Source organism: Malaclemys terrapin, chromosome 17 (genome assembly GCF_027887155.1).
Source record: "Malaclemys terrapin pileata isolate rMalTer1 chromosome 17, rMalTer1.hap1, whole genome shotgun sequence".
NCBI classification, from domain to species: domain Eukaryota; kingdom Metazoa; phylum Chordata; order Testudines; family Emydidae; genus Malaclemys; species Malaclemys terrapin.
Window position 1 is genome coordinate 9,776,652 of NC_071521.1, and position 16,488 is coordinate 9,793,139.

Sequence of the window (16,488 nt, forward strand, 5' to 3'; positions counted from 1 at the left end):
CAGCGTCCCCATCGCAGAGCCTCCTGGGTGGGGGGGTTGATCCTCGCGGCACCTCCTGGCAGAGCTTGCAGCGGGGATTGCTGTACTAACAAGCAGGGGGGCATGGGGTCTGTCTTCGGCCTGGCAGCCACTTCTGGGTCCTGGTCCCTGAGCCCTGGACTGATGAGCGCTCTCCCCTCGCAGGTGACGAGCCAGGATAAGACCCCTGTGGTGATTCGCAAGGCTATGGCCAAACACAACCTGGACGGGGACCGGCCGGAAGACTACGAGCTCGTTCAGATCATCTCCGAGGAAAGAGGTACCTAGGGGTGGTTCTGGTGTCCCTCACAGCCTGAGCTGCCTGTCTTACGCTGGGGTCTGTCTACACCGCAGCTGGGAGGTGTAATTCCCAGCTCAGCGAGACGTACGTGTGCTAGTGCCCTAAAGTAAGGCCTAAATTTTAACAGGGAGAGAAACAGGGAGGTCAGATTAGATGATCACCACAGTCCCTTCTGGCCTTGGGATCTATGAAAACAGCAGGCGGGGCGAGGACAGACCTCAGATCTCTGGAGGGGCTGTACTCGGGTGGCTAGCCCCACCTGCTGGGGCTACACTATTTCAGCACACTAGTCTGTGTACGTCTGCCAGCTGCTGTCAGCAGAACCTGAGCTGGAGCTGTCCACAACTCCTTAGAGGGGATGTGCCCCCCAGGGAAGGAGTTACTGGAGCGGCTTCTGCCGTCACTTCCTGGGGAGAATGTTCTCCTAGAGTCCTAAAAGAAAGGATGGCCCGGGGCTCAGGGTACCAGCCTGGGCTGCTGGCGACCCAGATCCTGTTCCCTCTCCACCACAGACTTCTTGTCAGGCCTTGGGCAAGTCGTGTAGTCTGTGTGCCTCAGTTGCCCCATCTGTAAAATGGGCCCTACCTCCCAGCTGCTCTGGAGCCAGAGAGATTCCCCGTGATCCCTCCCAGCGGCTGTGAGGCAGCCCCATGCTGTTCTGTCTGTCGGGGAGGTGAGCACCAGCTCTGTTATGCCGAGGCTGCAGCACTCGGCCACAGTTAAATGTGAGTCGGCGGCAGAGCTGGGGCTAGGACGCAGGGGCTCCCTCGGTCCCCACATACCCTGCGCAGTCCCAGCCTTCCTGTACCTCAGCTCCCGACTGCCTGCTCCTTCCCCTTCCGCGAAGGCAGCCAGAGCCTGGCAGAGCCCGTGGGTGACTTAACCGAACTCTCCTTCCAGAGCTGAAGATCCCTGACAACGCCAACGTCTTCTACGCCATGAACTCTGCCGCCAACTACGACTTTGTGCTAAAGAAGAGGGGCTTCTCCAAGGGCGTGAAGATCAAGCATGGCTCCAGCTCCACCTTGCCCAGGATGAAGCAGAAGGGCCTGAAGATTGCCAAGGGCATCTTCTAGCCATGGCCTGGCCGTGCCCCTCGCTGACTGGGCTTTGCGGGCAGCCTGCTCTGGGCCTGGCTGCTGGTCTGTCTTAATGTCACCCAGCCTGGGTGAGGGGAGCAAGTCTCGCCCGCGAGGAAGGGTGACGCTCTCCTGGAGCTGAATGCGCGGGTGTGGCTGTGGCCTCTCGGTCGAAGCCTGCGTTTCGATCCGGTCTCTCTCCGACACGCAGGATGGGTTTTTAACGCCTTCCAACGTGCGACGCCGCTGTGGCCGTCGGGTTGCCCAGAGCTGGGACCTGCCTCTCTGCCTTAGGTGCCTTCTGTTAGAGCGGAGAAGAGGACGATTCACCAAGGGCTCCCTTCACCTCCCGCAGGAGCGGCCACGCGCAGGGAGTTAGGGGACTCGCTGGAGCGACAGAGCTGAGCTATCAGCTCTCCAACGGGGTGTATCCCCTCCTGTGCTGAGTCGGGCCCTGCAGCCACTTTACCTCCTGCTCCCTCGTTCCCCTTCTGGGTAAACTGGCAGCATGACCATTTTGCATCGTCCACCTGCCCCTGGGGAGCTGCACTTTGCCTCTGGACCGTTCCCCTTGGGGAGTTAAACTGGAAAACACGCAGCTGCTGCTCCCTGGGACTTATAATCCCATCAGTGGGGCAGTCTTGGGGTGATGACCTGGCCAGTGGATTTGGCGGCTCAACTCTGCAAGGCTGCTTTGTTTTTTCTTTCTACTGATCCTCTGGATCCTCCGGGTTGGACTCCTGTGTCCCTCCAGCTCCATCACTTTCAAACCTGCACCAAAGATCAAATGCCAGTGTCTCTTCGTGGGCAAAACTACCCAGCCGGAACTGCCACCCGAGCCAGGAGGGGAGGAGCCAATTTCTGTACAAACGTCTGTAAATAGAGACTTTCTTTTTGGTTGGGTGGGAGAGGAGCAGCCGAGTGGGGCTGACTGCCCCCGGCTCCATCCACCCAGCCCCCAGAAAGTGCCACTTACCTTGGGCTTTAAAAAGACTTTTTTAAACATTTGACAGTGAAAGGGGGGGGAGGGGAGAGAGCGAACTTTTGTAAAAACAAACCCCTGATGTTTACTGAATTTTTTCAATATTTATTGGTTGTAAATAGGACCATCAAACTTGTACATTTTTACTAACTCCTCCCCACCCCCCACTTGTCTTTAAAGTTGCTGGGAGCCATCTTTGTAATGGCTGCATTCTGTTGTGTGCAGGGGTGGACATTTTTCCACATCCCTTTTGTTTCTTTATCACTAACAGGGAATTGCTTCAGCCGGGGAAGAGAAAAAGCCGAGTTTTTAAATCACTGAACAAAACACTCCCACTGGGGGCTCTTTGTTCCTCAAGCCCTTTCCTGTTTATGCACCTGCCCCTGGCCATTGTAGCAATGCTGGTGTATCCCACCCTGCCAGCTCTGGGAGCAGACAGGCCCTTTCCTGAGCAAGCCTGGAGCAGCGCTAGCCCCTAGGAGCCAGTTCTGTAGAACGCTGGTGGAAGTTGCCCCCTGAAATGCAGGTGCTGTGACTTGAACCGCGCTGGGAGGAAAGTTAAGAGGGGGAGGGCTGTAGAGGGGGAGCAAAGCAGGGGTAGTGTCAAGGTGCAGGGAGAAAGGGGAGGGATGCTCTTATCACAGCACGACTATCCAACGCATGCTGACCTTTCACAGGACCTGCCTGCTCTCTCCTGCCCTGCCAGGAGAGACCGTTGGATGTCTTGAGCTGCTGCTTCTGGGCTGGGGGGTAATTCCTAGCAGGGGCTTTGCAGGTCACGCTGGAGGGTTGCTGCTTTGGGGTCTGGCCTGAGCACTTTGTAAAGGGTGTTTGTTCATGCATCTGCATGGGCCTAAGCTCCAGGAAGTGACCTCTCTGCTCTAAGAGCTGCTGGGTGCCCCCCCCCCCCCCTTTGCTCCTGCACATGAAGGGAGCCATGGCCTCCTTGAAGCAGGAGCCTCTCCTCTCTCCATGGCTTTCTACAGCACCTGAGCTGCTCCTGCTACCACCTGGCTGTGGCCCCTTTGCCAGGCATAGCACTTAACAAGCTGGACCTCCTCTGCTGGAAGCTGAATGAGTGACTGCACGGCTGTGCTGCAAACCGAACCCCTCCAGCCTGTCCCCTCCTTACCGGAGGAGGATTGTCGTACCACAGGAGCCTGCGCCATGCTGCCCTGTTGGCTGGGAGGAAGAGATCCTTCGCCTCCAGGCAAGGACACTCTGCAGATCAGCCATCCTGCAAGGCTAGGGCGTTCCCTTACCCTACACTACGCTGTGGCAGAAAGTGCCTAAATGCTACCATCTTGTGGGGGCGCCCTGGCTCCAGAGATCCTACAGGGTGAACTGTCACTGTGAACTATTCCCCTGGCCTCCCTAGGAGAATGTGAATTTGAACACACCCGCATGCCCACAGATTGACCCCGCCCCCACTTCCCTCTCCATTGTACAGCTGCCTGCTCAGTTTATGTACTGCTCTGTGCCTGAACACACGTGCCCACTGCCGAAATTAAAGGCAGGGCAGGGTCGACTGACCTGTCTTTCCAGGTGGGCTCCGCACGCCCCTGTAGCTGGATGTATTATATGTATGTATTTTGTAACACGACTTCAATGAAGGAGCACACGGCAATGTAATTAGTCTTTGGAATAAAATACCAATGTGCAAATGTCACAGCCCAGAGGCTGGATGCGGTTTGGCCTCAGGGGCTGGCCTGACACGAAAATGGGAAAGGACAAAGGCCTGTGCTGCTCCTTGGAAGCCCTTGGCTTCTCACCAGCCAAAAGAGGAGCAGGGAGGGACTGGAGCCTGCAGTGATTGCTCGAGTGAGTGACGTCGTATTGCTGGGGAAAGTGAGGAGCTGAGGCACTTGACAGGATTTGAGTCACTACCCTTTTGTCTATTACTAGCAGCGCTGCTCTTTCAGAGGGGAGCAGAGATGGGGTGGTGCCAGAGAACTATCTACGTCTCACCTAACCAATCTGGACACCAGGTTTCTGAAGTACCATAGCATTAGGCCACTGAATCCAGCAGCGAGAACAAAGGAGGATGGTCAGGACCTGACAGCTGGTTGTAGCTCTACCACATTCTAGGGTAAGTCAGCAACATGCTGGGCCCCAGTTCCCCATCTGTAAAACAGGGCTAAATCTCTAGTTAATACGGTAATAGAGATTTTAGGAGGGTTAGTATCATGCCTGCTTCGGGCCAAGTAGCATTAGTGAACTGATCTCATCTGGTGTAGGGCAGTGCCAGCTCTTTCTAAACAGGGCTCTTCTGTTGCTGAGGACTGTCGGTGACACCTGCATGAAAGACCCCAATTTCAAGCAACCCCTTTAAAGTAGCTTGGTGCAAGGTTTGACCTTTACACAAAGAGCAATTTATTAGGCCAAGAACATGCTGCAGGTTTGATGAATGGCTCCATGCAACAGGTGCCACCAGGTATATTTTTTTTCACAGAACAAAACTGCCCAGTAAATTTGACCCCAGCTCTTAATGTTCTTATGGAAAATTCTGTTGCAATAAGTAGGCTGGAAGAGGCCAGGAGGTGCAGCCAGAAACAAGCATTTAATCAGAATTTGGCTAGTGTTTTTTTTTTTTTTTTTTTACAGAATTGGTTTGTTGGCCTGGCTCTAATCCAGGAAAGTGGAAGAAACGTCAGGCAGGTTCTGGTAGACCGTATTCCAGAACTGCACGTAGGAGGCTCTCAGACTTTGCTTCACCGAATCATAGTTGATGTCACTGTTGATTTCGAGGTAGTAGCTCTCCTCCCGAGTGTAGGGTATCCACCCGATGGGCACAGTAGACTCTCCTTTGTTGGGGTCACTGAAAAAGCAGACAAAACCGCTGGTATTAAATGCAAAGCAGCTCAGACAGGAGGCGCTCCCGGTAGCTGCACCCAGCCTCTAGGGTTTTACACAGGTCAGCCTTTCTAATGGTCCATAAACTTGGGAGAGGGAAGCACTTGCCTGCACTCACGAACGTGAACAGCAGTCTGGGAGTGAGGAACTTGAGCATAGGCACTTACGTACCTTGGGGTTAGCTGTCACAGGGCTGCTGGGCTGTGATGGGAAGAGAAATGTTGTGTATGTGGGCACAGTGAATTGCCACAGTGCACATCCAGGTTTACACAGGAACACCACTACCTCCATCACCTTCACTGAAGACCCCAATTCAATGTGTTTGCCATTCCCCTATAGCAGGTGGACCTAGTGGCCACCTACATGTGGGTGGGTGCTGCAGGTGTGACAGCAGGGACAGAGTTCCCCTCTCTCCCCCCTGCTGCTGTAGGTAGTGTGGGAAGATTGCTCCCTGGAATTTTGCAGCAACCTGTGCAACTGGCAGGGTATTGCCCCCCACAGCCTGAGCGCCTTACCCGGTTCTGGCAAAATTGGTCCAATAAGCAATCAAGGCCTTTGAGACAGTCCTGTGCTTAGGCCAGTAGCCCAGCGGGGTGCTGAAGGGTTTCCCAAAGACGTATTGAATGTCATCTGCGTGGTCTGCCCCTACCCAGCTGGGGTACACAGGCATTCGAGAAGGCTGGGAGAACACATAGGAGTAAGTCTTGGCATTCCTGCACAAACCAAAATAGACTCTCAGCAAGTGAAGAGGATATGCACCAGCATCACTCCCTATGCACAAAGCCAGACAGATAATATTGGCACTTGCAAGATACATGCAGACACAGGCAGTGTCAGATTAAAATCTTACAAACACTTGCCCTTCTGTTTTACCATAACCACCTGGACTTGAACTATACACATTTTCTTAATCTTTTTAAATGTTTTCAGGGCAGTGAGAGTAAAAGTTTATTTTTACAAACAAAACCAAATTTGTCCCTAAGAAGAGACATTTGTGGCTGAACAGAGTCACCAACCTACCAGGAGGGTGGATAAAAATCAATTATTTTTAAATAGAAAAACCTAATTTGAAAAGACAATATTAAGGCTTAAATTTACTCTATATAGTTTAAATGATTAATAGATTAAAGAATATTAAGCGGTATATATTTGCTCCCAAAGTTTTAACGGAAATCAAACCACTGCAGTGCTGGAAGTCACTGGCTAAGCACCTGGAACCAGAGTCTGTTGCAGGGCTAAACCAGTTTTTTGACAGCAGTAGCCTCTTCTCCAGGTGCAGAACTTTTCATTCCCCCTCCCCCCCCCCCCCATTTCAGTTTATGCAACTGGCACCGCTCAAGGACTAGCTCAATCCAAGTTGAGAAACCAATTGGGAGTTGAAGCAGCAGGAATGCTTGTTTTCCTGTATGACTAAAAATGAGGTGAAAGGCTGAGGCCTAAACTTTTGAAAGACCAGCAATAATCAGTTAAATTCACTAACTACACTTGATACTTCCTTTAAAAAAAATCAGTTTTAAATACAAAACACGTTTTAATAAACTGACATAGAAAAAAGTATCTAGCCCATTTACAGTAGCTTATTTCACTGAAAAAAATTTTAAATCCTGGTTCTGGGCATTTAATAAAGTTTCAGTTTCCATCCACATGCAGCTTGACACAGCTACAAATATTAATCACCTAGCAGATGATAAATGCATTCGTCACCCTTTTCTAAAGTAAAAATGAAGACTCTGAATAACAGTGCATGTTAAGCTATAGTATTGCTTCGAGGTACGGTGTAACCTGGGAGCAAGAGAACTTTTACACTTCATTTGGTACAATTCAGCGTGTTTGAATGGTTACCAAGCACTGAGAATCAACCTTTCTTTAGGAAAATAAAGGGCAAAACAGGATTCAAATGAAGGTTTGCAGTTTGCTGATTTAAACCATGAGTAAAGTAGTTGAATCACTGTACTCTGCCTCCAGGCCCACCACAACCCTCTTGGGCTCACCTGGCATTCGCATTATGCAGAGCAAGTGTCCGCTGCGTGGGAATCAGGAAGATGTAGTCGGTCTCCAGGTCTACCACTGTCCTTTTCATGACCTCCTGGTCAGGGTTGTCGTTCCACAACTGGGTGTAGAGGGAGAATGTGGCGTTTGCTGCCCGTATTCCCTTCTGCAGAGTCAGCCCCCGCACCACGTTATAGACCTCATCTCTGAAAAGAGAGATAACATCGATTAACTAGGGACTGGCTCTGAGCTCAGTGCTCCTAGCAGCAGAGATATGATGCCTTCAGGCAGCAGGCTGCCAGTTCAAGTCCAGCTCGGGGGTGACTGCAGGTTACCATCATCCTGTGACTCATGACTGGTAGCTCAACCTTCGGCGAGGCTTGCAGCCTGGGAAGACAGCTGGAAGCTAACCTTGGTGTAGCCGGTGAATGTGACTGTCACTTCCAGCCCTGCCTAGGTTCAGTTCCTGACTCAGAGGGATTCAGCTTCTCAATTTTCGATCCCTTTTCCAGTCACGAAGAGCAGGAAGGAGTCAGGGGCAGTTGGAGCCCTCTAGAATGCTACTCTCTCGAGGTCCTTGTGCCCAGTGACTTGGTACAACTGTTGCCAACTGAGGCAGCCCTGTTCTTTACACTCTACTTGTGAAGCCAAGAAACAGTCACTTTCTGGAATGCAGGATGTCTGACAGGTGAAGGACCCAAAATCCCCCACCCAGATGGTTGGGGGGAGAAGCCACAAAGTGTTTGAAAGCTGGAGGAAAAGGGGAGAGTTCTCCTTTCTAAGCCCCTGGCTAAACGGTACAAGAGACAAAGATCCAGGCTGGCTCTTGGAAACGCCTCTCTGCCGTGCCATTGCATTCATACGCCACATCAGCCTTTGCCCATGCCTTGCACATAGCCGGAGCAAAGCTGGCCCTAAACAGGTGCTATTTTGGCCCAGGTCTGATCTACCGCGGTTCTCAACCTTTTGTATGGGTGATCCTTTTCACACAGTAAGCCTATGAGTGTGACCCCCCTCTCCTCCCCGCCGCTTTTTTATGTTTAACACCATTATAAATGCTGAAGGCAAAGCAGGGTTTGGGGTGGAGGCTGACCGCTCAGACCCCCCCAAGTAATAACCTTTTGCCCCCCAGTTTGAGAAGCCCTGATCTCTGGGATTGGTGGTGTTATTGACATGGTGCCCAAGCCAGTCATTGCATTGCCAGTTCTCAGGTGCTCTACTCATTGGTTGTCCCCTTTTCTACAAAAGCCCAATTTGCTTTTCCTTTCCCTGGCTACGCCATTAAGGACGGCCGCTACTTACGCCGTGATCTTCACAAGTGGGCGGTTGATAGCAGGCATGTCAATGCCAGCGAAGATGTGCCCGTCCATGTTATTTGTGCCCGCAATGTAGTCAATGTCTGCAGCGTTAGCGAAGAGATTCTCTGGCTGGTCTGGGAGGAAATCTCCATCAACCACAGGAGTGAAAGCCAGGTAATGGACTAGAGGATCTGCAGGAGGGAAGAGGAAACAGAAATCCACTATGCATCTGTGAGAAGAGCCAACAGCCCTCTTGCCTAGCGTGGCCTGCAGCTGCTTTGCACAGGGAGCTTCTGGATGAACAGGTTCGATGATATCCTGGCTCCACTGAAGTCAATGGGAGCCTTGCCACTGACTTCAGAGGGGCCAGAATTTCCCCCGTTACATAGTGGAAGATAGGTATATACTATAGACCTCTCACCTAGCACACCCTATGGCTGCCTTGCACAGGGAGCTTCAGGGTATATAGTGCAAGACAGGCTTTAGCCAAATATCATAGACACTGCATTAAGGTGGCAGAGGGAGGGCCAAACAACAGACATCATAGGTCAGACCAGTGTCCAAAAGTCAGCTAACTCGCCCAGCCAAGGCTACAGAAGACTGGGGCTTGCTCCTGAGAAAAAGCTCCTCCAGTCGTTCCAGTCGTGTTCCCCTACTGCCAGAAGAGGCCTAGCGCAGCAGAGAATTCAGATGTGGGGCTACAGGGCAAACAGTCCTGTGAAAAGCTAGTCCTGTATTCACTGAATTGGCAAACATTTCTTCACCAGCTGTACTGGGAGTGGGTCTTGCTGGCTCATACACCCCACCTCGTGGCCCAACTGAAAATTGCAGCGCAGTGACAATTTTTAGCATTGCTCCTGAGTTTCACCAGATATAAAGTGTGGTACAGAACTGGACAGGACAGCTGTCTCCAAGGGACACAGAGATTGTGTTAAGCCATGCCACGACTACCTGGGTAGTGCAGCTCCACTGTGCTAAAGAGAGAAGCATCTTTTCCAGCATGATCAATCCCAGTCAGTACAAAACGTACTTTATTGGGCTAGGGGCTGACATCTTCCCTTACCGAACGATTGTCATAATGTCCCATCTGCTCACTGACTGGGCTCTGTGGTCACGCAACACACATTCCCCTGGTTCCCACCCGGCTAGCACCCACCGACTCACATGGCAGGTTGACCATCTCCAGGTGGTAGGCCAGCGTCACAGCCTGGGGATCGGTGACCCGGAGGCAGTTGCCCAAGGCCGTTGTATTGTCGGTAGGGCAGCCCACCTTCTCTGCAACCTGCGAGCGAGAGAAACCACCATAGAGTTACACCCAGAGCCAGTGTTGGCGCAACCAGCCAGGAAAGGGGGAGTTTCTTTTTAATCCTAGAGGATTTTGTTTGCAAATCTCCATCTCTATGGAGTATTGTGCCGCTCTGAACACTTTTGGTTTTGCTCCTGCTCTTGCTTATTAAATCACCCTCAGTTGCAAGACAGACCTTTAACTGCAGGAAGTCTGGCCAGGACAGCAGGCCTCAGCTTGGCTGTATCAGTGTCTCTCTGAATCCAAAGGGCTTGGATAACTGGAGCACCATTTGTCCTCCTGGAGCTGTAACTACTGTGCAGCTGCTCCCAGGCTCAAATCTGACAAAGACCCTGGGAACCTCTTGCCTCAGGACATTGCCCTGCTTCGGGAGTCCACTTTACCTTGGTAGCCCAGAAGAGAGGGTTCTCCTGGATAGCCCAGGTGCACAGGCCGACACCGCTTTGGCTGATGGCTCGTTTGATCAGCCCCTTGTTGTACGGCGATAGCGTCTGCAACATGGAAGAGGAACAGGAAGGTTATTTGGTATCGAGTCCTGAAAAGATCCTTCCGTATTCTGGTACGGCAGAGAGCTCCAGCCCCGACCCAGGCTTTACATGAGGCTCAGAAAAGTCATTAGCTCTTTTCAACTCTCAATGTATTTCAGGGACTCGGGAACCCAGGGAAAGCAGCACCCTCCACATCTGGAGGGTTTAGAAAGGGCATTTCTAAATCAAAGCTGAGAGAGCAGTTGTGACAAAAACAATTACTTTCTCTATGCAGAGTGATCTGCTCAAAACGGGATGTTAATTAGCCCATTGTGGCTGGACCTACTGCCCTCCCACGACAGCACCTGCAGTGAGAAAAGACCAGCAGCTGTGATGGGGCAGTTTCAACCAGTCACAAAACGGAGGGGAAAAGGAACCCCACGATGGCCCATCAGTAATCGCACACCTGTAACGAGACACTGACGGCACCAGCCGACTCCCCGAAGATGGTGATGTTTTCTGGGTCACCCCCAAAGGCCTTGATGTTTCTCTTCACCCACGCGATGGCCATGTGCTGGTCCTTTAGCCCATAGTTACCTGGCCAAGGGAAGGCATGTACATTTCAAGGAGGAGAGTTGAAGCAGTAAGGCTCAAAGCTCTCCCTGCCCCACACCCCCACCTCCACTCAGTATCAGACCTGGGGTTAGAACTCAGGAGTGCCTGGCTCCTGAGCTCATGTTTATACGTTTTGTGAAACTGCGTTCAAACAAGAGCTTTTTCCCTCTCCACCCCCACGTTTTCCTCGTGCCACACACTGAAGCGAAGCCAAGATCTTGTGCTGGCAGGCGTTCTTCCCAGCTATCACAGAAATCACTGCAGTAGCTTAACTCTGCTAACCATCTGGTCAGATAGGAGAGACAAGATGTGCTGGGGGAGAAAAGACCGTTGCCTCAAATACCCAATCCACTCGCAGCCTCTGCTCCAGGTATAAACTTGGGCCCTCTCATCCCTTGAGAGAGATCCCTTTTGCCACATTCCCCTACACAGAGTGAAGGAGGCATCTCACCGTGCGTGTGTGTGAGGGGGAGCAAGACATGAGAGAGCTCAGTATGTTGTGTGAGGGAAGCGTGGTGATAGGAAATACCCCAGCATGAGTGGAGGTGGCGGGGGTGCAGAGAGGAGGTCTCCGGAGCAAAGTGAAGCAGCTGCCATACCTGGAACACTGGCATCCCCAGTGCTGAGGAACCCCAGCGGTCCCACTCGGTAGTTGAAGGTCACCACGATGACCTTTCCTCGCACTGCAATCTCCTGGCCGTCGTAGAGGTAGTTACTGAGGAAGTTTGCACCCTGCCCGCCTCCCAGGAGGAATCCGCCTCCATAGATCCAGATCATCACCGGCAGATTTGTGGACACTGCCGGGAGGGACAGACCAAACGAAGTCAGACGAAAGCCCTTCCTTGTCCAAATGAAACCCAAGCCCCTTGATGCCACATAGGCAGGATACTGCCTGTTGGGCCCATTCACCAGCAAGTATCGCCTCACTCAGGCATAAGCCAATCTCTTGGATGAATACAGAAACATCTGCCTCCAGGTCCACCTGACCATAGACACAGGCAGATGATTCATCAGGACAATAGACTTAGGACTCAGCTACTTTGCTCGATCGGGGCTAAAGAAGCCTGGGGCAGCAATAGAGTGTGGAAGAGACACCCAGCATGGAACTCCAATCCCTACTCGCCAAGAGAAGCACAAGCTCTCTATGGAAACGGGTTCAGTGGTGTCTCTAGTATCACCATCCATCCTCCCAGAGCCTGCAGGGAGGGTCATTTCCACAGAAACAGTGCTTTGCCCGGGGGGCTGTAGCTGCCATAACCCGAGGAGTCAACTGCTGCCCGTGGAGTTGGGGAGAATACATGACTACAGACTGACAGCCCCAGGGAGTCTGTCAGAGATGGGCAGCCAAACACAGAGCTGCTCAGACCTGGCAGGCCTGCAGAGAACCTTCTCCCTAATCGCCTCATGTTACCATCACGCCTGTACCTCCTTTCTTGTCTTGAGGGATCCAGATGTTCAGATAAAGACAGTCCTCACTCCCACGAGTACCGGTTTGGGTGAGTGTGACCTGCATGCAACGGTTTTTGTACTCCTTGGCCTTCAGCGTACCTACAAGGAGAGAGAAAATTACATCCCACTTTAGAATCCTTGGCTCCATCCTGCAGACCTGCGACTCAGGTCCTGTTCCCGCCCCTCACTCACCACCATGGCATTGTTTCCAACTAGCAAAACAGCTGTGATGAGACACCCCCTTTCCAACTGGCCGCCTCATACCCACAAGACTGCAGAAGCTACAACCACTTGAAACTTGAGGGAACCTTGGGAATTGTGGCCACAGAATCTGCAGGTGCCTAGCTCTGTCTTGGCACTTCCGCCCAGAGAGTTCTTGTCTTCAATCATCATCCCTTCTAACGGCCCAGACAACATCTTAGTGACATTCACTTAGTGAATGAAAGCAACGCCGGCCCCAGCTCCTGCACGCAACATGCCCAGCTGATCACCCGAATGGAAGTGCCGTATGTTATGGAGAAGGGCAATGACAGAAAAGGGGAACAGGACTTTGACATTCATGAGGGTGGAGCAAAATATATCCCAAAATAAAATCATTGATAGCCACCGTTGACCGGCAGGGGTATGAAAGCCAGAGCCTCTCTCAGAGGAGGCCTCTGTGATACTCAGCAAGATGGCTAATGCAGTATTGGGAAAACACACCAGGCTTCCAAAATGGTATGAGAATTAAAATGTTGTAAGGGTGGGGGCAGAAAACAAGAGACATTCTATATATGTGTCTTACCATCCCAGCCAGGATGTTGTTGAGGGTCTTCAAAACTCTTTGGAGGAGCAGCAAAAGGGATTCCTCTGAAGATATCGATGTAGTCACCAAAGAGACCCAGTCTTTCATTGACGCCCTCAACAAAACCTCCTTCAGTGTGCACCACGCCCAGCTAAACACATGGCAAGAGGAGAGAGGGGACAGCAAACACCTTCCCGTGAACGTAGATAGGCAGAATTCACAGCAGGAACACAAATCTCCCCACTCATTCAGCCCCAAGATGCATTCGCTATGAAAACAGCATGTTTGCACAGTAGTGGTGTTCGTAACCAGACTTATTTTACATCAACTGAAATAGCATCCTCTGAAGACTTTATAAAATTAATGACCACCACATTCTATTAATGAATAACTTGCACTTGTGTTCAGGATTTTATCCAGCAAGGACTTCTACGCATTTTACAAATATTAGATGGTGATAAATCCTGACCCCATTTTACAGATGGGGATACTGAGACACAGCAAGGAAGTGACATGGAGTCAAAGGGAGTTCTAGCAAGAAAGTTTTGAACTAAATGTTCTTTTATGCACTACTGAAGATACCAGCCTGTGCAACACGAGTCTTTTATTCACAAGGGTTGGGATTTTGAATGAAGCTTAAGGGAGTCAGGCACCCAAATCCCCTTGAATATCAACACCTATTGGGATTCTCAATGGAGGCTAAGTATCAGACTTACCCCAACTGGCCACTTCAGGGGCTACAGAAGAAGCGAGGTTGACTCATAAACAGAACTGGACCTTAAATTACTCTGCAGAGAATCTTGCAGTCATGAGATGCGAAAGGTAAATGTTTGCCACCACCTGCTGCCAAAATGATCACAATGGGCTCCCCAGTATCCAGCCAGGAGCTGTACAGAAGAATAATTCCTACCCTTCAACTTTACTGAGGCAGCATGAGCTGTTCAATGCTCAGGGAGACACAGCAGAGAGGAGAAGGCTGGGTGGCTCGTTTCATTGGATGAAAGCTACCCAGATCCCAGTAAGGGGACGATGAGCATTGGCAAGAGAAACAAAGGCCAGCCCCATTCAAACTCTCTGGGTACACGTTAGCTGTCTGCACTCAGTAGCTGGAATTTCCATTACTTACTTTATCCAAAGTTAAAAACAAAACCAGTCCCTTGCTACTTTGCCTTCCTCCTTAACCACAGCCCACCAGTACACAAGCGTCGTGGCCAGTGGATCAACAGTTTGCAGAATGCTTCCCTGTTCCTCACATCCCTTCTTGACATGCCCATTCAGACTCCTGTGGGAAGACCATAAGACAGGGCTCTGCCAGCCACAGGATGTGGAATACCCCTTGTGCAGCTACGCTGCAGGCTGCCCTGCAGTTCCATTGCTTTCCCGAATTCTCAAAACAGCACAAAGGAGGAGAGAGAACAGAAAATTTGTCCCCAATGAATGCATAACACTGAAGAATAAGTTGTAGCTTATTTTGCTTGTATTTGATTCTAGATATATCACACACAAGGTATGCTTCAACTCCGATCCCATTGTAAGCAGCCCTTTCTGTGCACTTGATCGAAATTTTCTCAAAAACGCTCTCTTTGGGTTGGAACTTTCCACATTTCATCCCACCTGCAGCTAAGTGGTTCACTGTGCTGGAAAGTGGACTTAAGGTCTGTTCAGCTAGTGACGCAGGCAATCGGTGGGAAAGAGATTCAATTTGTTTTATTAAAAAAATAATAAAAAAAATATCGGCAGCAAAATTAAATACAAAATTAAAACAGATGCTAATTAAAAACAAACCACTGTGGAATAGTTACATTGTGCCTGAACCTAAATGCCTGGCACACCCAAAATTTCCACTGATTTTCAATGGGTTTTGGATGCACCAAGAATGCATGCAGGATCAACGGTATGTTTGAGAATATATATTTTAAAGTACATTGCAAATAAAAAAAGTTTATTTTGTTATATTGTTGCCTGCAACTATTGATTAACTCCACAGTGCTCCAGGTATATTTTTGGTATCTCTAAAGTGGCAACATTTAAAAGATACTGAGTTGTGTAAATCAGTATTGAAAAACACTATAGCGTCACAGATAAAGTTGTTTTTGTTCTTTAAATCCTGGTCAAAAGGGGGAAAAAATGCAAAATCCATGTTAATACAACAGGGAAGTTGCAAATTTGAATTCATGAATCAGGAAGCGCAAACATTAAGGTTCTAATGGCAACAATGAATCACCCACACATACCCTTTAATAGTATTTTCAATGGCTAAATGTAGAACTCTGTATAAAATAGACAAAGTTTCTACTGGAATGTTAAAATGTATTTCCCAAATAGGTGTGCATTCAGATTTGCAAACTTTATGTTGCAGTACCAACAAGGTTTCCGCACTTAATAGATTCCTCTTTCCTTACCCAGAAAAATGAAGAGGAAGAAAGAAAAACCGGAAAGTGAAGTGCTGCAGACGATGGTTTATTTCGGAGAGATAGTAGGCAATGAGATATACATTAAAGAAGAACTGCAAAGGAAAGGAAAAAATGGGTTGGAGCCCTTTATATACTATAAAGTAGCAAGGGGACATAGCCCTTTTCCCCCTTTTGCAGGTCACCTTTAATAGAAGTCTTAGATAACTATCCAAAATAACTACAACAGATGTTTTCTCATCTAGCAAAGGCCATACAAAACCTTAAAAGGTTTTCTTCTAACCAAGCAGCCTGTTTTCACTCTAACACAATTTACCTTTACATTGACTGTTATGCATCAATGAACTACCTCATACTTACTGTTGTAGCCCTTGCTACTCCAAGGTAGCAGGCTAGGGCAAAGCACAGAACCTCCCAATGACACATGATGCGTGCTGGACAAGCCTGTCCCAGCACGTATGCCTATATATACTGTACAGGAGTGCAGATACTGGCATATGCCCACGCAGCTCTGCGTAACGCCCAGCACGCTGCCGTGTGCACCACTGGAGATCGCACACACCTGCAATTCACCTGTCGGCAGCCAAATCTTTCATTTCAAGGTGGAAAATGTAGATAACTGGCACTAGCGTATGAGAGACCTCCAGCTGTTGCTGTTATGGGCTGGAAGCCAACCTTATCATGAATTCCAGGTCTATAACAGTTCTATGGGGGAAGGGGAAAGACTCCTTAAGAACGCCCATCCATGTACGTTACATTTAAAGTTAGGCTAAACCATGCATTAGCAGGCAGGCAACAATCTTGCACTGATTGGAGAATATAAGACTCAGTCGGTCCCAAGAGATCTTTAATTTCTCTGATCGAATGCCAGAAATTCAGCAAGCAACAGCATGTTCCTGGCTAGAGGTCCCAGCCTCCAAGCATCTGAAGCTTTGT

General features: G+C 50.0%; 2 protein-coding genes across 7 annotated transcripts in view; one reads left to right on the forward strand and one right to left on the reverse strand.

Annotated features, from left to right (window-relative positions):
• Positions 1-4,049, forward strand: part of RALGDS (ral guanine nucleotide dissociation stimulator) — a 102,110-nt gene extending 98,061 nt beyond the window's left edge. For all 6 annotated transcript variants that reach the window (XM_054007087.1, XM_054007086.1, XM_054007082.1 and 3 more), the window contains 2 exons: positions 184-298; positions 1,220-4,049. In XM_054007087.1, coding sequence (XP_053863062.1) covers positions 184-298; positions 1,220-1,395 — 291 coding nt within the window. In that variant the 3' untranslated portion in view covers positions 1,396-4,049. The remainder of the gene's footprint in view (positions 1-183; positions 299-1,219) is intronic.
• An 872-nt stretch (positions 4,050-4,921) lies between these two features.
• Positions 4,922-16,024, reverse strand: CEL (carboxyl ester lipase). The gene is made up of 11 exons (XM_054007089.1): positions 15,913-16,024; positions 13,142-13,292; positions 12,334-12,456; positions 11,508-11,705; positions 10,760-10,890; positions 10,210-10,317; positions 9,685-9,802; positions 8,525-8,711; positions 7,225-7,428; positions 5,749-5,946; positions 4,922-5,198 (listed from the first exon to the last, which is right to left on the reverse strand). Exons 1-11 carry the CDS (start codon positions 15,976-15,978, stop codon positions 5,006-5,008), a joined length of 1,677 nt encoding a protein of 558 aa, XP_053863064.1. The 5' UTR covers positions 15,979-16,024; the 3' UTR covers positions 4,922-5,005.
• Positions 16,025-16,488: the final 464 nt, after the last annotated feature.

Coding starts and splice junctions, on each gene's coding strand:
- CEL (XM_054007089.1), bottom strand. CDS start 15,978: ATGTGTCATTGGGAGGTTCTGTGCTTTGCCCTAGCCTGCTACCTTGGA. Junction 9,803..10,209: donor CTCTCTTCTGGGCTACCAAG/GTAAAGTGGACT, acceptor TCTCGCTCGCAG/GTTGCAGAGAAGGTGGGCTG. Junction 5,947..7,224: donor CTGCATAATGCGAATGCCAG/GTGAGCCCAAGA, acceptor TGGTTTGTGCAG/GAATGCCAAGACTTACTCCT.